The following is a 27,175-nucleotide window of genomic DNA, read 5'->3' as shown; positions in this document are numbered from 1 at the left end:
CTTCACCAGCACAGCCCTGTATAACACACAGAGGAGGCGTCTCCTCAAAGCACACACACTTCAGAGAGACAGTTGCACCTGTACACTGGTACCTACACAAAAAAAGGTGCATGCAAACTCAAAACATTTTAGGTTGGCTGTACAGTACCTGTAGTGGAACCTTCTAAAAACCCTATATGGTTCCAGCTTGAACCATTTCATCAAGCAAAGTTATCAGGAACCCAAAAGGTTCTTAAAGGTTTTTTCAGACGGTTCCCATACAGGGACAACTGAAGAACTCTGTTATGCTGTGTTCACACCGGGTGCAAATTTTTCCTGCGGCGCGGCGAGTTTACATAGAAGGTCAATACAATTTCCGCAAACTGGGCAGCGGGCGGCACAGGGGGGGCGAATCGCCGAACTTGGCGGTGCGGTGTCCATGGTTAAATTTGTTGAACCTTTCTGCGGCGGATTCGCGCGGCGACCCATTGATCCCGCGCCCGGTGTGAACACAGCATTAGAAACCTTTTTTTCTGAGCGATAGTGGATTCTTCTGTGATAGATACTCCAACATAATATCATCACTCCTATCTGAAATCACATAATATCATCACTCCTATCTGTAAATTGTACACAAAATATACAATGCATCCATAGAAAACCTACTGAATAAAAAGGGAAACGTATGCCTCTCCTTTCTGCTGAGTTTATCCCTCAGCCTTGCTGTGATGAGTGGAGCTGCTCTGACCTCCGCCTGTCTGAGGAGATCATGTCCTGGCTGCTGGAGAGGGGACTGTGCTTTATCCCAACCATGGACCAATCCCACCAGCCCTCCTCACCATCATATGACATCATCCCATCTCTCCATCCTTCACATGACAACCTGAACTCACAATAACCTACACAGCAAGGTAGGGAGGTGCTGCTCTCCCAACCACCACCACAGCTAGGTAGGGAGGTGCTGCTCTCCAAACCACCTACACAGCAAGGTAGGAAGGTGCTGCTCTTCCAACCACCACCACAGCTAGGTAGGGAGTTGCTATTCTTCAAACCTGTTCACTCTCACCTTCACCCAACCCCCCTCTTCTCCACCCTTGTTCCCTCCAGCCATGAGATGTGTGCTATAATTTTCATGTTTCCCTCTTTAAAGTAATATAATTTGTACAACATATCCATACTGTTACAGCCTCAATGCTATTTGCCCAAGCAAAGGGAACTCTGGGATATCTAGAGAGTGAACTACTACAAGTCTTTGATCAAAGATTACGACTCCCAAACAATGACCAGAACCACAATAGGCTCCTCTTACGCCTGGATTACACTAATGTGTATCTGCATGCGTATTTGAACCATGAAAACGATCCGCGATTACACAGGAGTTTTGGGCACAGACACTACAAATTCAGCTCCAGATTTCTAGCCCGAATACGCAGCTCAGTGCGTATTCCAAGGCCTCTGGAATCGAGGGTGGTTTTCCCTAGAAAGTGCAGGCTAATTGCTGGGTGCAAATGGAGGAAAATGTTTGCTTTTTTCGTCAAATACGCATTAGTGTAATCCAGGCCTTAATTCATGCTTCTTGAAAAGTGTCACTTAATGTCGCTCGACTAAAAAAACAAGCTAATGACGGTGGTACAGACCGACTATGCTCATGCCCAGATCGTTGCCATGCTAATGTCAGATATGCTGCGTGAGATCAAATCCCCCCGTACCTAGTAGCCCTCAGCCTGGTGGAGAACATTCTCACCACTGCCACCCACAGTACTGTTGAGTCCAGGCCCACCTGGCCTATACCCTAGATAGTGCCCCCCCCCTCTATGTCAATGCAGAAGCCAGAGAGATGGCATTCCTGGTTATCCTGCCTGTCATTGACTCATGAAACATCTACAGGCTTAAGGATGTCATGAACGTGGGTGTGTAGAAGGACGGCACCTACGTTAAGATTGCCACTCCTACCATTGTGGCTTATCAGGACAGTAACCCCAATATTTATCTGGTTCCCAACCTCCGTTTGTGTATTCTGACTAAGGATATCCACTATCTGTGTCCCAGTAAGCCATTCATCATCAGTGATACAACGGAAGAGCGATAACTCCAGGTGTAGAGCCTCAGTCTCCCCCCAATGTGAAATCACCAGCACTCAGGCTGAGATAGTTGGCACTCGCTGGCTAGTTAACTCACCGGAGTCCACTGCAGAGTTACACTACATCAGCCACAATGCCGTAACCCGTGTGACCTTGCCCAGGGCAACCATGTGGGTCGATGTCCCAAGCGATGCCACCTTCCACCTCGGTGATCTGGCCCTCTATCCCTTGCCTTCCAGGCCTACAAGAGTGAAGTCGAGGTGGCTGAATTTTTCCGCAAACACACGTTTGAACTTGACCCCAAGCTGAAGACCCAGATCGAGTACACCGGTACATAAACTGTTGACCTGACTCCTATTGATACAGTCCTGCAGGCTATAGCTACAGAGGACAAAACTCCCCCAACGTAGAGTAATGTCAAGAAAAGCCTCATCACCAGCCCCGGTTTTAGACATAAGAAGAAGGCAAGGTTAGAAGCAGTGGAGGAGGTCAAAGACTTGCTAACCAATCACCCCGTGGTGCTTGATCTCCTGACCATCACCCCTGATGCAGACGACCTGGTCTAAGTTAGGAGAACCAGTTGAGTATCACGCGATTCCCTATCTTTCTCTTTCCTACCTTATCTATCCTTAGTGTAAAGTATAGTATACTTCCTTCTTAGTAGAGGCCATAAGCTAGTGTTATGTTTTCTTTTCCCTTTTATTTTGTTGATTTATTGTTATCCCTTCATCTACAGTAGATGCAACCAAGCCACTAAGGGACCATTGGGGAAAGTATTAGCGACTGGCTACGCTTACTTAGATGATTAGGGACTCATCTGTTTAGGTTGTCTCATTTTATTTTGTATTTTTTGGTATATTTTTATTTTGAGTGTGAACGTTTTACGACGGCCCTCCCTCTCTCTCTCTCTCTCTCTCTCTGTCTCTCTCTCTCTCGTCTTCAACATTCAAGAACACCAATGTACTGAGGTACAAATGAATGAAATTGCTAATTCAGTGATAAACTGCTAATTCAGTCATGAAACTGAGTTATTACCCAAGTGCAATTGTTTATTCTATACTGTAAAGCATATCAGTATGAGGGTCCTGGGACTGAAGGGGCTCAGGGAAATAATGAAACTGTGAATACAACATGTTGGTGTGATTAAAGATGTCATGTTTGGACTTTCCTCTGGCTAACGTACTGTATATGAATATGCCATCCTTCATGATGTCTCTGTAATGTGTTGTGAATGAGATCAAATACTCAGGGATTAAAATGATTGGAGTGAGAGTCTGGTAACTGGAGGTCAGTTTCCCCCCGTGATATTGAGGGGGGAGTGAGGAGGCCTGTGGCGGGAATGAGGGCCAATCATTTGAGTGTGTCCTGTTGGACCAACCCCTTTACTAACCAGATATAGTCCCCAGAGTAACATTTTTCATCGTCTTGTGTACTTTTGTGTTCATACTCTAACATTACGGATCCCGTTGTGCCATTGAAACAAGTAACTTTGTCTCTGTGGAATTGCTAAAGAAAAAGCCTGCTGTAGATACCTGCGAGTCGACGCGTTGAGTATCCGCTGAAATAGCCTATCCACAACTGTTCCAGGATGCACCTCCCAGCAAGAGCAGGGGTTTGAACAGTGAGACATTTGCAACTTTAATTCTGAATCATTTCAGTTGGGCTGTACATCAAACAGTGCTGAAATTGAACTCTGTACTATAAGTCTGAGCGCTAAGTCCGACCTCTGAGTCTTTGCGACTCCCAACGTTCGCCAAACAGCCGACATTCAAAGCTGCATCGACAGAAGAGGCCGGCATGCGACGCCCTGCACAAGATCCAACGACCATCACTAACGTGCCTTTTCAAAGTCTCCATGCCGAGAGCTGCCAGCGACGCAAGCCAGCATGCAACACACATGTAACATAAGGTCGCAAACCAGCTGCTCTCTATTGATGTGGTGTGATGCTATGCTGTTTGAGCCTAGATAATTTAGGACAGGCTGCAATCTTATGATAGCATTCATTTAATTGGTCACACTTTACAATAAGGGTCACAAAAACATTACTTAACTGTTAACTAATGCTTATTTAGGGTTAGGTTAGGTATTAATTAATTAATACCTTAGTTAAGGTTAGGGTTAGGGTTAGGTGAGTTAACCTTAGTTAACATCAATAACATTAGTAAATGGTTAATAGATACATTAGTTAACTGTTACTTAATGCTTAATAATGCATTAACTAATGCTTATTAATGTACCCTTATTGTCATGTGTTACCATTTAATTTGTGCTGTTTACATACTGCCCCGTTTGTGTTTCCATCTATTATTGAATTGTGTTTTCATATTATCTTGATAATTGATTAGTATAACTTCAATACATTGTATAAGCTTTAATCACGTCATAGTGTCATCAACTGGTCTCTAGGTCACTTGCTTGAGTCAATACCTCCTCTTTCAGACTGAGATTGATAAACTAGACTAGTGATAAGGTTATCTGTTTCCCTGTATAGAACAGGGTGGTGCCCCATATGAGTTGATTTAATGTATTACATAAATATTCCTTCATATTTGTGATAACCGCAGTATAATCATAAATTATACCTAGTCATATTTCCATAGTTCTAACCCTTAGAATGCTACATGCCTGTTCATCTCCACTGTTGAATCCGTCCTGCTGTGTGGGGCAGAAACATAGACACTCAACACTGCCCAGGAGAAATTGCTGGATGGGTGTTATACCAGTTCTGTATGGCCCAGGATGTCTCGTGGATGGAACACATGAACAATGTTGACCTCTACGCTGGACTACCACTGGTGACCACAAAGATACGACAGTTGAGACTGAGGCTAGCTGGCCATAGCATATGCTATCCTGACCTCATCGCTTCAAGCCTTGAACCCAAGCATGGTGAAGCCACACATGGTGCTCAGAAGATAACATACGTGGACATGCTGAAGAAGGACACTGTCTACGCCAGTGCTGATGAACTGCGCATGAACTCATCTCAAGAGCCTGAGTTGCCCCGTGTGGCCTCGACATAACAATTCTCACACCCAGATATTTTTTATACTGTGGCACACCTGATTGGCTTGGGAAAGGCACACATTTGCTGCTTCATTCAATTATTCCACCCCTGGACACAACGCCACTGTCTTGGATACATGGCGTAAAGCGTGTCCAACTGCGGCACCTGATTGTGGTGGTCGAGGCCTGAAATCGTCAGGCTTGGATCCTGAAAATGTTTTACCTTGCTCCAGGTGCCTCAGTCCTCACTCACTAGTAGTCGAAGGGGAAAGTGCTGTCTTCCTTTATTTTATAAATAAATAAGACAGGTCAAAACCTAGTATATGGCGGGACCGTGTAGTGGTGTGAAAAACTGGCCCGTTTTACAATCATTGACATAACTTAATCTGGCCGACCAATTTGCTTTATTCTCTGCAGCTGCCATATTGGTCAAGTCTGACGTAATTGGTGGGAAGAATGCCGAAGTGCCCGTTGACTCCAATGTTAAAAGTTCACTATAAAAACACCACTTCAAGAACCAAAATAATCAAAATAACAGGCTGAATACACTATCAGGGTTACAAACTCATCATTACCAGACTCCGATTGGTTTTCACTGCCGTTGTTTTCATGTTTGGAAATACATGGAAGTGAATGCAGCTGATGGCTAACTATGGCTCATTCACTTCCATGTATTTCCAAACGCGAAAACTATGGCAGTGAAAAACAAGTCTGGTAATGATGAGTTTGTAATCCATGAATGAATCCACATTGTGCACAATAAAAATATGGATAACACTGCCAATGCATAATATACCTTTTTTAATTATTATTATTATTATTATTATTATTATAACTATTAAATCACTAGATACATTTTAGTAATTTGATGATTACATGTTCTGAATGGTGGACAAGATTACAAATTGCATGGAAAATTAGTAAACAGTGGCACTTTCTATCCAACATCCTAGCATAATATACAGTATTATACATATATTCAAGCATTTTTATGAGGAGGTATGCTCTATAATGAACGTTGAAGCCAAAGTGTATTTTTAGACTTTGATTGTGACTGTTATACAGTACAACCAGCCTGGCTAGACAGTGAACTATATGCATTATCTGACACCTGTCTGTCTGGGTGTGGTGAACCATTTGATGATGCTCATACGAAGCTCTTTGGTGACCAGGCCATAGATGATAGGGTTGATGGCAGGAGGAACAATAACAACCAGGATGCTGCAGAACTTCTTGATGTTCTGAGAGACGGTGTTGAATCTCAGGCTTAGAATTATGATCACAGTGTTGATCTCGTACAGCACGTAGACCACAAGGTGTGTAGCGCAGGTCTGCACGGCTTTGCTGCGGCTATTTCCGTCTCTGGACCTGCTCACGCATGCCTGCAGGATCTTCATGTAGGAGAAGGCGATGACCAGGAATGTCCCGGTGCTCAGGGTCCATGACATGCACAGGCCTGTATAAGAGACACAGTCAACAAAATATCCAATAACATAAAAAAAATGACCCTCACATGCTGTTGAATGTACATTTCAGAAACACAAATTCATTACTAAGTCTCTGTCTAATCCTGAACCAGTGTGCGTGTGTGGTTGTGGACACTGACCGTAGATGTTGTTGACGGGGGTGGGCCCACAGGCCAGCCGCAGGATGGAGCGGTTGCTGCAGTAGACATGTTTGATGGTGGTGCCACACAGGGGCGTGCCCACGTTCAGGGCAAACAGCACCCCGATGCAGAGCAGGGCCAGAGCCCAGGCCAGGGCACAGGAGAAAACCAGCCTGCCCGTGGTCATGATGGCATGGTAACGCAGAGGCTGGCAGACTGCCATGTACCTGCAGGAGAGGCAGACCTGTGTGATCATTATCTGACACTGAAGGACACTGACTCAAACTTTAATGTGAGAGTGCATTGATGTTTTATAACCTTTTCGTTTAGACTAGCCTATAACTTGAAAGCTGGGACTATGCTCTACTTCGGAATGCCTCACAGCCCTATGACGAATGGATTCAAAATAGCTCAAAAACAGAGAAATTGTAATGCTATTTTCAATTTCCTGAAAACTTGCCACTTTAGAGATAAGAGGTTTTCAACCAAAAGAGACGATAGACAAAATAGGCCCACTATAACCAATAATGTTGGCATGAACGTTAGAGGGGGCATCCCGGATCAGATGAAATTCATTGATTTATGCTCTCATTGATTATGTACAGTAGCATCTAATGTATTTCACAAAATTTACATTTCTATCATTTATGATTGTCTGTGATGTTCACAGCTTGAGTGTGCTACCTGTCGTAGGCCATGGCAGACAGTATGGTTTGTACAGCTGCCCCGTAGGTGTGCACAGAGAAGGCCTGGGTGATGGCAGTCATGTAGGGGATCCTCTGCTCCCCCGTCAGGAAGTGGATCATGAGGCGGACCAGCACAGCCGAGCCTCCCAGAAGATCACAGGCTGCCAGGTTACACACCATCACGTACATGGGCCTGTGCAGCGCCCTGTCAGCCGCGATAACACACACCACCACCCCATTGGCCAGCAGCAGCACCATGTAGTTGAGCAGGGCCAGGAGGAAGAGAAGCAAACCATGGCCCGGTGGCACATCAGATCCCTCCAGCTTAAACACGATAGGCTGCTTCAGGGGCACAAAGGACACGTTTTCCATCTTCACCAGCACAGCCCTGTATAACACACAGAGGAGGCGTCTCCTCAAAGCACACACACTTCAGAGAGACAGTTGCACCTGTACACTGGTACCTACACTCGCAGGAAAAAAGGTTCAGGTTTTGTATCTATGTATCGTACTGTATGACATCATAGCAACATGGTCACATCTTACACTTGTATACCGTCTGTTGTGGAAGATATTGCTCGCTGTTGCTTCTTCAAATGAGTTGAACAAACCAAAGGCTTGCTTTCTCTTTTCAGAGGATTCCCGTGTAGAGACAACTGAAAAACCCTTTTAGAATAATTTTATCTGAGTGTTGCAGCTTCTTCTGTGAAAGATACTCTGTCATGTCCTACTCTACATAATATCATCATATCTGAAATTCACATTATAATTGTACACAAAATATGCAATGCTTTAAAAAGTAATTTATACAGTGCATTTTTGAAATCACTTCCATTGAAACCTGACCCAGTAAAGAGGAAAATGGATGCCTCTCTCTTTAGCTGTCAGCCTTGCAGGTGTGATGAGTGGAACTGTCTCTGTCTCTATCAACACTGTCACTGTTCAAGGTTGTTTTATTTGCCACATGCACAGCGATACAGGGTAAAACATGCAGGAGGCTGCTGACCTCTGCCTGTCTGAGGAGATCATGCCCTGGCTGCTGGAGAGGGGACTGTGCTTTATCCCAACCATGGACCAATCCCACCAGCCCTCCTCACCATCATATGACATCATCCCATCTCGTCATTCTTTACATGACATCCAGGGCTGGTATTCACGAAACATGTTAAGGCTTAAAGTTGGTCCTAACTAGGGATGCAAAATTCTGGGAAATATTCACAATTCACAAACATTCCCAATAGGAATTAACAGGAATAAACTGGAAATTTATTGGAATTAATAGGAATAAATTCTGTCCTTTACAAATATTTGTTTGCTGCCTCACCTATGGGACAACTGGGGTTACGATAGTAACCAAAAGTTTTCCAGTTTATTCCCATAAATTCCTGTTAATTCCCAATATCCCCAGAATTTTTCAACCTTAGTCCTAACTCGCCAATTTAGGAGCAACTCCTAAAAACAATGGGCGTGTCACTCATAATTTTAGGACTCCTATGCTTTGGGGATAAGAGTATTTCACAAAGGGTTTGAGAGCTAGAAGTTAGAGGCAGAGAACGTCTAAGTCACTTAGACATAGATAGTTAGTCACACAAGAACACCTACTCACAAGTGATCCAACATGCCTGCCCCTGGCAATCCACTTCATAATCGTGTCAATATTTTGGAGACATTAAATGATACAGAGCTTTTGAAAAGGGGATAGCCTTAATCGTGAGGGTATTATGATCATAGTAGAGCTACTGTAATGAGGGAAGCAGTCACTTCACCAACAAACAGAAAAAAAGCTGAGATTCTGACAATGCTAGGTTACTTGGCCACGGGGAAATCCATGCAGACCAATGTACATATCTCAGTTGTATTACATATGACAATATTTGAAATCTGTCAGTAGGCTATAGGCTAGAATTACACAAAATAATAAATGCAATAGGCGATAGAGCCCAGGGTGCTATAGCCTACTCCCCATAAATGCATTAAATATTTAAAATGATAGATTACATGTTAATAATCTGCATTGCAATGACATGTTTAGCGATCCATGTTCATTTGTGTAAGCCTGAATACACTGAATGATATAGAGAATAAAACATTGTGGTCTATCGGCTATAGTTGGCCTAATATCCTACCGGAGGCAGCTGCTTTGTCAATTCTGCAATTATGCCTTTATAACTGCAAATAATTCCAGCGCTTCTCACAGTCATCAGTGTTGTGCACTTCATTTATTCACATGCATATTCCAACACTTATTTGTTTAGTTATGGAAGTTATCCCAAGACCCAACTCCAATGATATCTTCATTCACAAATTGGGCAAGTAGGCGAACAGCTGTTCTTCCGTCCAGTTTTGATTTTGTGTCAGTATAGATCACACAAGTCATTATCAGCCATGGTTATTATAATGTAGCCTAGTCCGTTGAAAGGCTGCTACAGTATGCATATCTACTGATTTTATGAATGAATGAGATGCAGACATGTAAGAGGCAAACAGTCAGCTGAACGTAATTGACTAGTGAGTATATTATTCTTGGTTTCATTTTTAATCAGTGACAGCCTGTATTTCTAGTTTGGAATCTTTATTTGAATATGGCAGGCCTACATACTGTAGGCTGTACTGTATTTGCACGGGACAGGGGCTCATCCCCTATCAGCCAATCGCTGTGGGCATTCTGAGTAAGCTTGTTCATGAGACACCACGTCATCCATAGCAACGACATCAACCCCGCCCTTACTCTTAGCTTAAGAATTCTCCGAATTCCTTAATATAAGTTAGTCTTAGCAGCTTTGTGAATATGTTTTAAGAGGGAACTCTTAGATAGGAACTTTTAGTGCAATTCAGGAGTACTCCTAGTGGTAAGATACTTTTTTTTTTTGAATACCAGCTCTGAACTCACAACAGAGTTGCTGTTCCCCCAACCACCTACACAGTGGGGAGGTACTGTTCTCCCAACCTGTTCAGTCTAACCTTCACCCACCGACTCCTTCTCTTGCACCCTCATTGCCTCCATCCATGACATGACACACTAAGAGGACCCATCAAAACCTGGAGCTGGCAGAGGGATCTCACTCAGAGATATTCCTTGATAATGAAGTCTTCTACTGTATGTTGTGGACATCACTATCAAAGCCAGAACAATGCTGGTGCTTGCTGCATTCCAGAATACCTGGGTCAGTGTTTAAGCTGAAGCCTACCATCAGGGCCGGCAGTGCAGAGGTGCTTAGTGGAAAATGTTATTACATTGATCTGTATTTAGGCCATAAAATGGAATCGAGGATTTGTGTTCCTGTGATAAAAGTGGCAGGATTGTGGCATGATTGTATTCAATCTATCTGGTGTCTTTTACACCATTCAGGGCCCTTGTCTTGTGATGATCAACACTATCACTTGTGTTCCCGCATAGCAGTTTTGTGCTTGGTCAGTGTGTGTGTGTGTGTGTGTGTGCGTCTGTGAATGTGTGTGTGCATGTTTATGCATACATCTGTGTTTGTCATTGTGTGTGTGTGTGTGGTCTTGCTGGGAGTGAGCAGTCCCTATGGCAGGGGTGTCAAACTCTGGCCCGCGGGCCAATTTTGGCCCGCAGTGTAATTATACTGGCCCGCCAGTATTATACAGCGCATTCACCGCTAATACTACAAATCGCATAATGCTCTGCTGTTGTTTTGGCGCGTCAATCAAGACAGGACCCAGAAACGCCCTCTCTTCTGTGACAGTAGTCATAGCAATCTCATACTACAACTGTAACCGTGTTACCCCTTCTTAAAAATGGCGAAAAGAAAGGCAGAAAACAGAAGCTTTACGTTATGTAACGTCTCACTGTGATAGAGACACCTGTGTTGACCTAGCCGGCCTCTGTGTTTGCTCTGTTCCTGTTCATTCAATCCTGTCTGCCTTCTTGCCGGCCTGTCTGCCTGCCTGCCTGCCTGTCTGTCTGTCTGCCTAGCTGTAGGACAGTCAGGGTTTTACAAGCTTCCCTACTGAGCAGATGGAGCACCAACACTTGTGTCTAAGGGCGTATTCACATATGTTAGTGCACACCATTGATGCGCACCAAAAGCGAAAGTGATAAGTGCATATTCAATGTTAAAGCAAAACTTATTTGGGTCCATATTAAAATTGTCATTTGTTCAATGTTGGCCCGCGACTTTGTTCAAGTTTTAAATTTTGGCCCACTGTGTATTTGAGTTTGACACCCCTGCCCTATGGCCTCTATGGTGTTGCAGATGACCCAGAGATACAGTAGGGACATGTGTAATTGAATTAGTAGTTTCAAGGGATGTTAGAATGTCAGGGGATAGCTCTCAGTTGAAGAGGACAGGGAACTCTTTAGCCCACTTACCTCATCTTGGCATGTTACTTTGCCAGCACATTGTCAGCATTGCACAGTGTACAGATGAAAAATACAGAATGTGGAAACAGTACAGGACATATGGGAGGAATGGGGCTTTAGATTCTGATTGCACTTCCACTGACCTCCAATATACGCCTCAAACGAAATGGGAGAAGTAGATTATCTATTCTATAGCCTAAGAGTGGATATATACCACACCCTATGACCAAGCAATGATTATGCCCTGTAACATTTTTGTTAACATCTACAGCATCTGTCAACATGTAAAAACCCCAGATCAGGAGCCTTGTACTGTGAGGTGTTGGACTTCAGATCCCAAGAGGCATCATTAAAGCACCTATCCCATTAGTGTTATTATTCAAGTCTGATAAACATTAATTGTCTGGCTCCCAAATGGTTAATTACTATCAGAGACTGTTAATAAGTGTATGGTTAAAGCCAACTCACAGGGGGTTAATAACACACTCATCTCCCCTAAGAGTGTTTGTGAGACATTACAATCATTAGAACTCACAGGCTCTCTGGTTGCTTAGAGGGCTGTGATACTCTGATGTATGGCGTGGGGACTGAGGCTGTGAGTGATCATTAGGGGTCCCAAGAGTTTAAAGTAAGTTCCAAAGAGTTACATAGTTTGGAAAAAGCCACAAAGCATAGACATGGATATTCCATGGGCCCTGCTTTAGCTACAAACTAAATATTTTTATTTGGAACATAAAACCCTCTGGGCAGATCAACCGTGCTTTTCTGTTTACTCACTCTTGTTCTCGCTATTGATATTTAGAGTCTCTGTCAGCCATTTGACAGTAACCTGATGAGTCATTACCCCAGCTGTCCCACTGAGACTCAAGTCTCTCTCCAGATGTTGACAAGGGGAGGAGCTATGTTTGCTGGACCCTGGGTGGACACGTCAACCAGGGTTAGACACTTTTACAACCATAGCAGAAATGCAGCAATAGTTTCGGCGTCTGGTCTCTACACAGTAGAGCTTCTGCGCAGCAACATTGAGGGTGTATACAAAGCACCCCATCTTCAAGACCTGCATCCTCTTCATGGCCACATCCATGTTAGCAGCATTGTCAACTGTGACAGCAACTACCTTATGTTGTTTTCAGACCGGGCGCGGCAGGCCGCCCAGTTCGCCTGAATCTCACCGCTGGATCCAGCAACACAATTGATGGGGTGAATTCGCCAAAAGTTCTTTTTTTTTTTTTTTTTTTTTTACTTTTCGCGAATCCTGGCCGCCGCACTGCGGTTCGCGTGATTCGCACCGCCGGGTTCGCGCCGCCCGTGCCGCCTGCCGCCCAGTTCGCGCGAATTGTATTGACTTTCTATGTAAACTCGCCGCACGGCCGGAAAGATTTGTGCCCGGTGTGAACACAGCATTAGCCTTCACCCCAAACTCCTCCAGAATGGTGTCTATCTCCTCTGCTACCACTGGTGCTGTCTGGGAGATGTAAACTGCCCAGGTATGGAGAACCTTCTCCCTCAGCTCCAAATCCATTATATAATGGACAGTGACAGTTAGGTAATGATCTTGTGCCACACTGCTCCATCCATCTGCGGTCACAGCAACATAATCAACTGCCCTCAGCTCCTCCTTCACCTTCTCCTCCTCAACACTGTACCAGGCTGGTATAAGTGTATTTGAAATTAGATCTCTGGAAGGGGGGTGGTATTTTTGGTTCAAAGTGCCTGTCATCTTCCTATGTGTCAGTAAAAGACAATAGAAATAGCTACACTTTTAATATCATAATTAATTTACTATATACTCTTAACTAAGATTAGAATAACTACACTTTAAAGCTCAATGAGAACTTTATTGTAGTTCAATATTGACCTTTAGTTTATGAATTGGCCTTAGCAAGACCCCAAAAATAGTTTTCATGACATGAGACTGCATGAGACCCTGTGTATTTATTATTTTAGTATTTCGGTGTACTGGCTAGTAGCCTACACTGGTGGGAAATCTTGTGGTGGAAGCGGAAGTGACGCGTTTTGCGTGTCACAATATCAGGAAGACAACAAACACTTCACCCCGCGAAACGAAATCTACATGCACATAAAAGAAAGACCGGCATTTACCTGCATTGAAGCCATCCTTCCAGAAAGTAGCTACAATCTTCCAATCCAGTCTGCGGCACGCGTTTGTTATAATTTTTTTCCCATCATTACAGCGAGTGAGTGGGGGATTATGGGAAGTGTGGTTCTTAAAACGCAGTGCCGATTTTCACGACCAGAGGGGCTGCCAAAGTGCCAAGTTATCTCATGTAGCTTTAATTATCATTAGTCTACTCTATAGGCTACTCTTAACTAAGCTTTCCATCACATCACACACATAATCCCTCATTTATGTTTTACCTAAACCATGGAGCCTCCACTGAACATTCCTTTGACAACAAAGTTTGTCACTGCCCTATGACACTCATCCACCCGCTCCTTCGATAAAGCCGACTTCTGTGCCATGGTGAAAGGTGTCACCTCTGCCGTTCTCACTGTGACACGAGGGGAGGGGGGGCTGAGCGTGGAACAGCAGGGCGAGTCGGCCGATCTACCAATAACACCAGTTCACGTTAAATATGATGATGACTCGCGAGCTGAGCCCATGACTATGATAACATATCCTAAATGAATTCTAGATAGATAGCTACCTTGCTAGTGGTCCTACGAATAAAACAAAAATTTAGCTAACAGTTCACATTAAACATGATAACTTGTGTTGCAAGCTGAGCCTATGATTATGATAACGTATCCTAAAACTAACGTTAGCTTGCTAGTGGTCGTAAAACTAGTATCTAGCCTAGCTAATGTTAGCTAGCTAGTACTAGTGGATCCAGCTAAGCTTACATAAATAAAAAGCTTACGAACAAACGACAACTTATATTTACCTAGTAAGCTTAGCTAGCTATTATTAATAACCTGAAGATGTCGATTGGGTGGATTCGCGGCTCGTTTCATCAGTGTTTCTGTCACTGCTGCTGGCTTTGGGGGTGCTGCGGCTGCCACTAGCTGAACTAATGGCTGCTACAGCTGAGCTAGCTGGTTTGAAAACAGTACACTCTTCGGCTTTTAGGTGTATACCATGCATCACAAGGTGTTTCCTCAGGTTAAGGTATTACCCTGGCCTGCTTTACATTTGGATTCGCAAATATTGCAGCGAGCGTAGTCTCGATCTATTTGGGCGAAGTGGAGCTACACTGTAGATTCCTGAGGTGATCCGTTGCCAAAACTCGCTCCCGTGTTTGTGGTCTCGCGCAGCTATCATTTTCTCGTGCTTGCAGTTTTCACGTGCTCTCAGTCATCTTAGGTACCGAAATCAGGCACCGTTTCAGGGAATTCAGGGAAACTCACAGAGTGGTTACTGGTGTACATTGATGTTCTGACATAAAATCAGCACAAAGTATGCTCCCAATCGGGATTTATTGATCATATATTATATCCATTGATTTGTATTAACAACAAAGCCAGAGATGTTTAGATCCATCCACGTCCCATATTTGTTTTGATCAACAAACATTTCTACCTAACACTATCAATGAAATATGAGCTACAAAGCAACCCTATGCTTCTCGACTTGTTGCCGTGTAGACCTGTGACCCGGAAGCTGCTCTTCTTCCTCTACAGTAGTCTCCAAACCAGGCCCCCAGGATTCGAAATCTAAAGTGAAGCCCTATTGAACCGTGCCATCTTTGAAAAAAATGCGTCACTGATACCTTTGACATCAATGGTATCGATGACGCGTTCTTGTAGTCCACGAACAGATTGCTCTCCCCGCTCTGAGTTAGCGATGAAAAGCGGCTTGCTTATTCATCTACTTTCATCAAATACATCCGTTGGAAAAAAAAAAAAATTATCCAGGCATCTTAGTTTTAACAGTATAATTGTGACTGAACGTGTTTTGTTTGCTAGTAGGTGGTATTCATTCTGTTTCGAGCTTGGCGGGTTAGCCGCAAACTTCATGCCTGGCTGCACATCACGTTGTTGTGAACAGAATGAATACCACATACTACCAAACAAAACATGTTCAGTCACAATTATACTGTTAAAACTAAGATGCCTGGATAAAAAAATATGTTTTCCAACGGATATATTTGACAAAAGTAGATTAATAAGCATGCCGCTTTTCATCACTAACTCAGAGCGGGGAGAGCCATGAACGCAATCTGTTCGTGGACTACAAGAACGCGTCATTGATACCTTTGACTGTGCATGTCAAAGGTATCAGTGACACGTTTTTTTCAAAGATGGCGCGGTTCAATAGGGCTTCACTCTTTCGAGCAGTCAGTGAATGGAGTGACCCTATCCAGTTCTATTAATACATCCATGCTCCAAACAGTCAAGTAAACTTTCCGTTTAGAAGTGATTATCCGCCTCCTCGAGTTTGTTTGAAGGCAAAGATGCTTTTGTGTGACGTAGCATACCTCGTCATTCACATCCAAATTAGGTTTGTTGCTTCAGTAATGTTAAATCAGGCAATGGTGCGGCAACTGTGCCATCTACAGCTGGACGAAATCGATGAATGCAATTAATTAGCTTTATTTTTTATTTTTTTTAACACATTCATGTTTGCATAATTAATTAATCTAATTAACGCATTCAATTTATAGCCCTACTTATAATGCTGAATTCTGAATCTGTCCTTTAAGCACCTATTGTATTGTGAGTTCTGGCAAGTAGTAGTACACTCCCTGACTACCTACGTTAAATGCAATTATCGCAAGTCACTTTGCACAAAAGTGCCTGCTAAATGACTGAACTGTAACGTCATGAAGATGATTTTATAGAGACACCTGTGAATGGTTTTGAGATTTTATTAAATTTATTTCTCATTGGAGACAAACTTGCAGCGCATTTCCTTTGCAATGTGACCGGTGCTGCACAGGCATGGTTCATGGACTATTGGAAGATTTCAATAAAAGACCAACTTACAACAGATTAAGTTAGTTGCTAACTGATGAGTGTTGCCTAGTGACCATTGGCCCCTCAGAGGGCTATGACAGAGGTGACCTAACAACACCCCCCCCCCCCCCCCCCCCCCCGAATTGTAGACAACATTAAACCAAATAAAAGGTGCCGCTCTCAAAAGTCTGGTCTCAGGCGTGATGAGCTGTGTCAGAAAAGCTAATAGCTAACTTCTCTTCGGGTCTATCTCTGTCAATGGTAGGTGCAGTGTGAGATTCTAGAATTAGTCCTAAACATGCTTCTGTTGCAGGAAACCAATGTTTATGTTATATTTATCATATATCATGAATGTTTGAATATTTGGTATGATGTAATAGGTGTGCTAGTCCCCCACCCCCACCAAAATAGCCCCCACCCTTGAAACATTCAAGTCTCGCCTGAAGTCCCACCTCTTTTCTTTGGCTTTTTGATTCAGTGTGAGCCGTGCTCTACTTGTCTATGAGCTTTATTGTCATTTCTTGTGTTGTGTATGTCTACAGCTGTATGTGAATCGTGTCTTTGTGTTTGTATTGTCTCGAGCTCCTGTGTTGTTTTGTCTTGAGTCACTGTGTATTTGCTTTTAACAGTTTTGTGTTTTATAGTTTTTAGAGTGTCTGACAGTGTTTTATCTGTTGTGCAGCACTTTGGCAACCTTGTGTTGTTTAAATGTGCTATAGAAATAAAGTGGATTGGATTGAATTGGATAGTCATAAGGCTATGCTAAAGCAACTGTATTCATTGCAAAATGGTACAACACCTGCAGAGTTGTGTACATGTCAGATGTCCAACAGAATCCATTACTACTTGCAGGAGAAATTCTCTTGCAATGCATTTGCCAAATGTTTCTGTTGGTGACCCTCACTGACACCTCCAAATGTCTCAGCTCCAACACAGTATTCTCCCCATGTGCTCTGCTTTCTCCCAGGTAGTGAGAAGCTCCCATGGAGAACCAGACATACAGCCACCATGTGCTACAAATAGAGGGGTTGAAGGTCACCCAGCGGTCCTCCTACCCAGCCTTCATACTCCTACTCTTTATCTACATCTTTACCATGGTCTCCAACATCGGCCTCTTAATACTGATCGTTACTGAGAGGAGCCTGCACCAGCCCATGTATATTCTTTTCTGCAACATGCCTGTAAATGATGCCTTTGGAGCCACCGCCATTGTGCCACGACTGCTGAGTGACATTTTCGTAGCAAGTGCAGATCGGTATATATACTACATTGACTGCGTCACACAAGCATTCAGCGCCCACCTGTTTGCCACCACCTCTCACACCATACTGATGATCATGGCCTTCGACAGGTATGTGGCCATCTGCAACCCCCTGCGCTACTCCACCATCATGAGCAACAGAATGGTGATCAAGCTGAGTGCGTCTGCCTGGGGAGTGGCCTTAGTCTTAGTGGGGATCCTCCTCGGCCTCACCATCCGGCTCTCCCGCTGCAGGAGGGTCATTATGAATCCATACTGTGACAACGCCTCACTGTTCAAGCTCTCCTGTGAGAGCATCGCCATCAACAACATCTATGGCCTCACATTTACTGTGGTACTCCTGGGCTCCTCCATAGGGAGCGTGACTCTGACCTACCTGAGAATCACCATGGTGTGTGTGAAGAGCAAGAACAGAGTGCTGAACAGCCGAGCCCTGCAGACCTGCACCACCCACATGGCCGTCTATGTCATCATGCTAGTGAGTGGCTTCACCATCGTCTTCCTGCACCGTTTCCCTCAGTGGTCCAACTACAGGAAGCTGGCAGCCATAATGTTTCATGTGGTTCCCCCTGGACTCAACCCCATCATCTACGGCCTGCAGAGCAAAGAGATCAGGCAGATCATCTTTAAGAATTTTTACAATGACAATAAGAAGATGAGGGTTGGAGCTGGAGGACATTAAGAGTTGGCATGTTTGCAAATGTGTTGCACCTCCTATTTTGTAAGGTCACAGACACTGTCATAGTGTGCCGAACAACCTAAGGGCAATATCCATATACATTTCTCTAATAGATCAGCCAATATGAATGAAATGCACATACATTATCACTGCTTATAGAGATTACAATGCTAATGTAGGTACAGTCTTCATCACATCAGTGTCGTGACAGTTATTTTTCATAAAAGTTAATGCCAGTCTTAAAGGTAGGCGATTGTAGGTAGAGTAGGCTAGATTTTGAAAAATGCAACCGACAAAATCCCCACCGTCCCTTCAGGCCTCCCTCCAAAGCCGCTCCTCCAAACTGGGGGAAAACAAATGACACTCGCTAGGCAGGCAGGTAGGCTGACGGGCATCCATTCATACCTTGAAATTAATTAAATGATTGGACAGACTTGTTACAGTCCTGCAATTTCTACAGATTAGCCTCCGGATTTTTACATTTATTTTATTGTCATTTCATTTATTGATTGCTGTCTGGATGTAAATAAATATATAAGAATATAACAAAAAAATGCTTCTAAGCCAAATCACATACAGTGCAGTATATGGGATATATGAAGCTATACATATGCAAGGGCCATTTTTCTGCTCTCCTCTACAATATGGTGACGAGGGTTGGAGTTGGGGGAAATTAAGATTTGGAATGTTTGGAAATGTGTTAATGAATGTTTCAATCATAGGACAGGGTGTATAGGGTTTGAACAACATACTGTACTGTTAAATGTAATCCTCATTTACCTTGATGCTGATTCCTAACATTGCTGTACTTTTGGAGATAACATACAGTACAGTACTATGCTTAAAGCTATAGTATGTTATCTCTGCACTACAAGCCAGCTACGAACTAGCCATGGTCTGTGTGAAGAGCAAGAACAGGGCGCTGAACAACTGAACTGCAGACTGGCACCACCCACAAAATCTAAAAATTTTAAGCTAAAGGATATTTGGACCCAAGCCTAAATCTTACTCTGTCAACAATTTCCCGGTGGGGATTAATGGAGTAACGTTATCTATCTATTTTATAATCTGAACTATGTGCTTTTCAGGCCAGAGTATTGAAATGATGCCATCAAGGTCCGTTCTATGTCCCTCCCACCCCCCCTTGTTTGGAAACACCCCATCCAAAATTGTACCCCCTCTGAAATTTGACTTCTAACGTGCTTTCATGCTTTAATTCTTTGTGTACATTACATGATAATAAAGACGTATATTTTGCAACTCACTGGTGTGTTTTCTCTTTCTCGTTTAACTGGGGTGAGCTATACTGTGAAGTGAATCATTACAACATGGGTCTGAAGGATAGTGTGTGTGTAGCCCTGCCGGAACAGTACAAACAGAACATTAACTTATGTAAAGAAGGTCATCGCAGTTTAACATGAAAAATAGAAACAATTATGAAACGGGAGAGGCACATAGGGATGTTATCTAGCCTTACAGTACAAATAGTTAGCTATTGCCACAACGCTGTAAATCTTAAAGTCGCACAGAAATGGACGTTTGAGATCATCTAACTTCCGTAGTTTGGCGTATTTCCGACGCAAACAAGTTATGAGGGTGGGACATAATTTTTTGAGGAATTTGATTGGAACATTGACAAGTGGACGGGTTTGTATAACTTTAGACAGATTTGATAGAAGGATAGCGTTGATTGACGGGTGGATGTCGTGAGATTATTGGCCTAAAATCTAAGGTACCTGTTGTCGTAATTGCACGTGACCTACCGTTTTCCAGGAAGTAAGAAATTATATACTTTGATATAAGATTACGACAAAAGTAGAATTTTGTAATTTTTCGGGCATACATCGTTGAATAGGTGAACACTATGACCAATTATGTGAACCAAAATGGGACAGAATGATTTTTTCTTTTCTGTGCGACTTTAATGAGGCAAATAATGGTGGGAAGAATGTAATACCCAAATACGTAACTACATTTTGTGTGTGTGTGTGTGTGTGTGTGGTTACTGTACATATTTTGGTATTAGATCTGGAAGGACCAGAAATATTCTCTTGTCTCTGCCATCTCTGCCATTCGAAGTCGAAGTCGAAAATAGTTATTTATTTGGTATTCTTTGGTATTTATTTGGTTATTTTTTGGTTGTTTAAATTGAATTTGGGATTCTTCTTTCTAAATCTGAACGCTTATCCAGATTGGTCCAGACTCCGCTTGCTTTTCACTGCTGTTGTTTTCACGTTTGGAAATACATGGAAGAGAATGCAGCTGACGGCTAACTATGGCTCATTCACTTCCATGTATTGCCAAAAACAACGGCAGTGAAAAACAATCGGAGTCTGGTAATGATGAGTTTGTAATCCCGATAGTGTATTCAGACGGGCTCTTCCGCATCCGTACCACCAATTACGTCAGACTGACCAATATGGCATCTGAAGTGAATAAAGCAAATTATTTAAATGTACTTTACCCAACAATCCCTAGGAGCGAGACAGGTTGTAGAATGTAATTTTTTGGATTGCATTGATTGCACCTTTACACATTGCTGTCCAGCCACTGTTCTTTTAAAGTGTTTTTTCTATGCTGCTACTTGTTATGTTTACCATACTGTGGTACTGAGTCATTAGTATTGTCAGTTAGCTGTGGTTGATACCCAGACCAAATATAATATAATCCAGGCTCCTATTTGACCTGACAAAGTATTGTATAATCCAGGGTCCTGGTTGATCTGAGTAGACCAAGTATTTTCCTTCCTTTTTCACGCATACTTGTAATGTTAGTTTTTGGACTGTAAAAAGTGAGGGGGACAAAAACAGCAATTTTGTCCTCAGTGGAAATTTTGCCCATGACGGAAGAGGATGAATAAGAAAAGGTACAATAGGGTTGTCCCAAATACAGAACAATGTGAAGAGTGTGAAGTTGTGTGCAATGAGTGAATGAGTCTGGCTTCCATCATGAAAACTACAAGAAATTATGTCGATATATACTACTATTATACTGTGCATTCTTTGCTGTTGCCATGGTGGTTGCCTGCATTCTGTTATGGATTACAGAAACTGTTACTACAGCAAATATTCTTAGTATTGTATATATTTTACATTTTAAAAACTGCATCATGTGCCCCTTGTTTTATTCATTTGCATTATGATAATTTATGACCATGTTTCAGACGTTTGGTGCTTATGTGTTTAATCTGAAAAGAAAGAAAATAATTATAATTCTGAAACAGTTAAGGTCCTCAGTTTTCAGTGGCATTCCCCTTGCTTCATTATGTTTAATGAATTATTCACAAACAGAAAGTATCCCGTGAAATACCTACAGAAACAACATAACATCATATTACAATATAATACATAATAGACAATACAATATTGTATGGTATTATATATTGTATGGTACTATATATATATATATATATATATATATATATATATATATGATAGTAATAGGGCTGTCATCAACCAAAGAAAATCTTGGTTGACTGACTGGCATCATTATATATATATATATATATATATATATATAAATATAAACATATATGCATGTTTATGTATATACTGTTTAGTTAAAATCAGATATCAGATGGACACCTTGTTTTTTTGAAACATTCTAAAGATTCATTTCCGGTAGGGATTGGCCTCCATCAAGGCTGCGCTTTGTCAACAATCTTATTTGTGATTTTAATGGACAGGATATCGAGGCATAGCCGTGGAGGGGCGGGTTTGCAGTTCGGTGAGCTGGAGATCACGTTGCTGCTTTTTGCAGATGTGGTCCTGATCGCATCATTGGCCTGTGACCTCAAGCAGTTTCTGGATCGGTTCGCAGCCGATTGTGAAGCGTCTGGGATGAAAATCAACACCTCCGAATCTGAGGCCATGGTACTCAGCAGGAAGATGGTGACTTGTCCTCTCTGGGTAGGGAATGAGTCCAAGTGAAGGAGTTTAAGTATCTGGCGGTCTTGTTCACGAGTGAGGGGACTATGGAGCGGAAGTTTGGCTGGAGAATCGGAGCAGCTGGAGCAGTTCTGCAATCGCTTTACCATTTTACTGTTGTGATGAAAAGGGAGCTGAGCCAAAAGGCAAAGCTCTCAATCTACCGGTGTATCTTCATTCCTAGTCTCACCTATGGTCATGAAGGATGGGTCATGACAGAAAGAACGAGATCAAGGATACAAGCGGAGATTGCTGAGATTAGTTTTCTCAGGAGGGTGGCTGGTGTCTCCCATAGAAATCAGGTCAGAGGAGTCAGTTGAGGTGGTTTGGGCATCTAGTGAGGATGCCTCCTGGGCGCCTCCCTGTTGTGTTCCGTGTTCCAGGCATGTCCACCTGGGAGGAGGCCACGGGGTAGACCCAGGACCAGGTGGCGGGATTACATCTCCGCACTGGCCTGTGAGTGGCTAAAGATCCCCCAGGCAGAGCTGGTTGATGTTACTAGGGAAATGGATATCGGGGGGCCCCTTCTGGAACTGCTGCCTCCGCGACCTGGCCCCGGATAAGCGGATGACAATGGATGGATGGATTTTTACATAAAGACTATGCTTGGTGTCTCATTATAGGATAGTACAAGATTATTTGGGAAACCATGTACTTTCTACTTCCGCAGAGAACAGAGCTTGAGGTGTTTAGTAGCGCTAGATATGTTATTTCAAAATTCATTATATTAGACTTTAGACCATACAGGTGCCTGGACTTTTTTGCCCACTAGATGGAGACATTGAGTTTTTGGAAAACCAGCGATTGGACTTCTCATACATCAAATATGCATTAGAATAAGAATTCCTTTTTTAGTGAAGTCCACTCCACTTTAATTCAACAATTGTACATCCTGACGACATGCATCATGGGTGGGTGGCGACAGGTTCACTGTGCACTTGTTAAAGAACAGGTTTGGAATTTAGCATTATAAGCCTTGTTATAAGGTTCTTTACGATCATATACAATGGCCAATATCAAAGTTTAGTTCAGCGTTGGACTTTCGAGATATATCCTGTCGCCGCTAACACACTCAATGGATCCATAGGTGCATAGCCAAAATCCCTCAAAAACACCATAAACTCTCGTTTTCAAAGACAGGAAACTCACAGAGTGGTTACTGGTGTCCATTGATGTTCTGACATAAACCATCAGCACAAAGTATGCTTCCGATCGGGATTTATTTATCTTATTATATCCATTGATTTGTATTGACAACAAAGCCAGAGATGTTTAGATTAATCCGTGTCCCATATTTGTTTTGATCAACAAACCTTTTCTACCTAACACTATCAATGAAATACGAGCTACAAAGCAACCCTAGGCTTCTCAACTTTTTGCTGTGTAGACCTGTGACCCGGAAGCGGCTCTTCTTCCACTACAGTAGTCTCCAAACTCAGTCAAGTAACCTTTCCGTTTAGAAGTGATTATCCGCCTCCTCAAGTTTGTTTGAAGGTATAAATGAAGGTATAAATGCTTTTGCGTGACGTTGTTGCTTCAGTAATGTTAAATCAGGCAATGACGCGGCAATTGTGCCATCGAAATCCATCGAAATCGATGAATGCAATTAATTTGCTTTAATTTTTATTAACATGTTAATGTTTGCATAATTAATTAATCTAATTAACTCGTTAAATTGACCTTTAAGCACCTATTGTATTGTTGTGAGTTCTGGCAAGTAGTAGTACACTCCCTGACTACTTACGTTAAATGCAATTATTGCAAGTCACTTTGGACAAATGTAAAGCGCCTGCTAAATTATTTTATTAAATTTCTTTCTCATTGGAGACAAACTTGCAGCGCATTTCCTTTGCAATGTGGCCGATTAGTGCTGCACAGTAGAGGTCTTCACAGGTCGGGTAAATCCAAGACCCGTACGGGTCTGGGTCCACATTTCCACGCTTTTATTATGGTCAATTGGGTTCGGGTGGATCGGATTCTATTACCTCGGGTCCCGGGTCTGTTTGTCATTATGCGTAATACCCGAGAGAAACGCATGACACAAATTCAGTGAGACAGCGGGCGTGACGCGACCACCGGTAGACTACCTTGTGAAAAATAAGCTGAAAGAAAATTAATATAGAGGTCAAACCTAGCGGCAGCTTTGTGTAGCCTTATTTATTTACGGCCATTTCATTTCCATGCTGTCACATCACAGCCTGACAAAACAGCGATTGATCCTGTCAAGATTGAGAGGATAAATCGCAATTTCATCAAACTGTGATGCAACAGCATGCAAGCCAACAGCCGTGACAGCCTAAGCGATTAATGCTACTGCTACTTGCTACTACTGCCTGTCGGATCCGTAAAATACCCGATCCGACTCGGGTCTCGGGTCTCTGTCCTACTCCTTCTCTTGGACAAAATCGGGTTCGGTATACATATTTTTTAAAATGGTCGGATCTCGGAACGAATGTCTCGGGTCCATCTCGGTTTCGGGTCCACATTTTAGACCCGAGAAGACCTCTTCTGCACAGGCATGGTTCATGGACTATTGGAAGATTTCAATAAAAGAACAACTGACAACAGATTAAGTTAGTTACTAACTGAGTTTTGCCTAGTGACCATTGGTCCCTCAGAGAGCAGGGGTGACCTGACAACCCCCGCCCCCCCTGAGTTCTAGACAACATTAAACCAAATAAAAGGTGCCGCTCTCAAAAGGCATCTCAGGCGTGAGATGATCTGTGTCAGAAAAGGTAAGGCAGACACAGAGAAGAACTTGTCTTCGGGTCTATCTCTGTCAATGGTACTGTAGGTGCAGTGTGGGATTCTAGAATTAGTCCTAAACATGCTTCTGTTGCAGGAAGCCAATGTTTATGTTATATTTATCATATATCATGAATGTTTGAATATTTGGTATGATGTAATAGGTGTGCTAGTCCCCCATCCCCACCAAAATAGCCCCCACCCTTGAAACATTCAAGTCTCGCCTGAAGTCCCACCTCTTTTCTTTGGCTTTTTGATTCAGTGTGAGCCGTGCTCTACTTGTCTATGTGCTTTATTGTCACTTCTTGTGTTGTCTATGTCTACAGCTGTATGTGAATCGTGTCTTTGTGTTTGTATTGTCTCGAGCTCCTGTGTTGTTTTGTCTTGAGTCACTGTGTATTTAATTTTAACAGTTTTGTGTTTTATAGTTTTTAGAGTGTCTGACAGTGTCTGACACTGAATCTGTTGTGCAGCACTTTGGCAACCTTGTGTTGTTTAAATTTGCTATAGAAATAAAGTGGATTGGATTGAATTGGATAGTCATAAGGCTATGCTAAAGCAACTGTATTCATTGCAAAATGGTACAACACCTGCAGAGTTGTGTACATGTCAGATGTCCAACAGAATCCATTACTACTTGCAGGAGAAATTCTCTTGCAATGCATTTGCCAAATGTTTCTGTTGGTGACCCTCACTGACACCTCCAAATGTCTCAGCTCCAACACAGTATTCTCCCCATGTGCTCTGCTTTCTCCCAGGTAGTGAGAAGCTCCCATGGAGAACCAGACATACAGCCACCATGTGCTACAAATAGAGGGGTTGAAGGTCACCCAGCGGTCCTCCTACCCAGCCTTCATACTCCTACTCTTTATCTACATCTTTACCATGGTCTCCAACATCGGCCTCTTAATACTGATCGTTACTGAGAGGAGCCTGCACCAGCCCATGTATATTCTTTTCTGCAACATGCCTGTAAATGATGCCTTTGGAGCCACCGCCATTGTGCCACGACTGCTGAGTGACATTTTCGTAGCAAGTGCAGATCGGTATATATACTACATTGACTGCGTCACACAAGCATTCAGCGCCCACCTGTTTGCCACCACCTCTCACACCATACTGATGATCATGGCCTTCGACAGGTATGTGGCCATCTGCAACCCCCTGCGCTACGCCACCATCATGAGCAACAGAATGGTGATCAAGCTGAGTGCGTCTGCCTGGGGGGTGGCCTTAGTCTTAGTGGGGATCCTCCTCGGCCTCACCATCCGGCTCCCCCGCTGCAGGAGGGTCATTTTGAATCCATTCTGTGACAACGCCTCACTGTTCAAGCTCTCCTGTGAGAGTATCGCCATCAACAACATCTATGGCCTCACATTTACTGTGGTACTCCTGGGCTCCTCCATAGGGAGCGTGACTCTGACCTACCTGAGAATCACCATGGTGTGTGTGAAGAGCAAGAACAGAGTGCTGAACAGCCGAGCCCTGCAGACCTGCACCACCCACATGGCCGTCTATGTCATCATGCTAGTGAGTGGCTTCACCATCATCTTCCTGCACCGTTTCCCTCAGTGGTCCAACTACAGGAAGCTGGCAGCCATAATGTTTCATGTGGTTCCCCCTGGACTCAACCCAATCATCTACGGCCTGCAGAGCAAAGAGATCAGGCAGATCATCTTTAAGAATTTTTACAATGACAATAAGAAGATGAGGGTTGGAGCTGGAGGACATTAAGAGTTGGCATGTTTGCAAATGTGTTGCACCTCCTATTTTGTAAGGTCACAGACACTGTCATAGTGTGCCGAACAACCTAAGGGCAATATCCATATACATTTCTCTAATAGATCAGCCAATATGAATGAAATGCACATACATTATCACTGCTTATAGAGATTACAATGCTAATGTAGGTACAGTCTTCATCACATCAGTGTCGTGACAGTTATTTTTCATAAAAGTTAATG

General features: G+C 43.1%; 3 protein-coding genes across 3 annotated transcripts; 2 read left to right on the top strand and 1 right to left on the bottom strand.

Annotated features, from left to right (window-relative positions):
- Positions 1–6,167: 6,167 nt before the first annotated feature.
- LOC311318892 (olfactory receptor 52K2-like) lies at positions 6,168–7,731 on the bottom strand (the record flags this gene model as incomplete). The annotated part of the gene is made up of 3 exons (XM_084450326.1): positions 6,168–6,523; positions 6,674–6,900; positions 7,358–7,731. 3 exons carry the CDS (start codon positions 7,729–7,731, stop codon positions 6,168–6,170), a joined length of 957 nt encoding a protein of 318 aa, XP_084306452.1.
- Positions 7,732–17,583: 9,852 nt separating this feature from the next.
- LOC311318891 (olfactory receptor 52N4-like) lies at positions 17,584–18,543 on the top strand (the record flags this gene model as incomplete). The annotated part of the gene is made up of 1 exon (XM_084450325.1): positions 17,584–18,543. The coding sequence occupies one exon, from the start codon at positions 17,584–17,586 to the stop codon at positions 18,541–18,543; it is 960 nt and encodes a 319-aa protein (XP_084306451.1).
- Positions 18,544–25,985: 7,442 nt separating this feature from the next.
- Positions 25,986–26,945, top strand: LOC311318890 (olfactory receptor 52N5-like; the record flags this gene model as incomplete). Its single annotated transcript, XM_084450324.1, has 1 exon — positions 25,986–26,945. The coding sequence occupies one exon, from the start codon at positions 25,986–25,988 to the stop codon at positions 26,943–26,945; it is 960 nt and encodes a 319-aa protein (XP_084306450.1).
- Between the last annotated feature and the right edge of the window lie 230 nt (positions 26,946–27,175).

The sequence above is a fragment of the Borostomias antarcticus genome (assembly GCF_949987555.1).
Source record: "Borostomias antarcticus genome assembly, chromosome: 15".
Taxonomy (NCBI): domain Eukaryota; kingdom Metazoa; phylum Chordata; class Actinopteri; order Stomiiformes; family Stomiidae; genus Borostomias; species Borostomias antarcticus.
The sequence above is the reverse complement of the archived record's forward strand: the minus strand, read 5'-3'. Positions and strand labels throughout refer to the sequence as shown.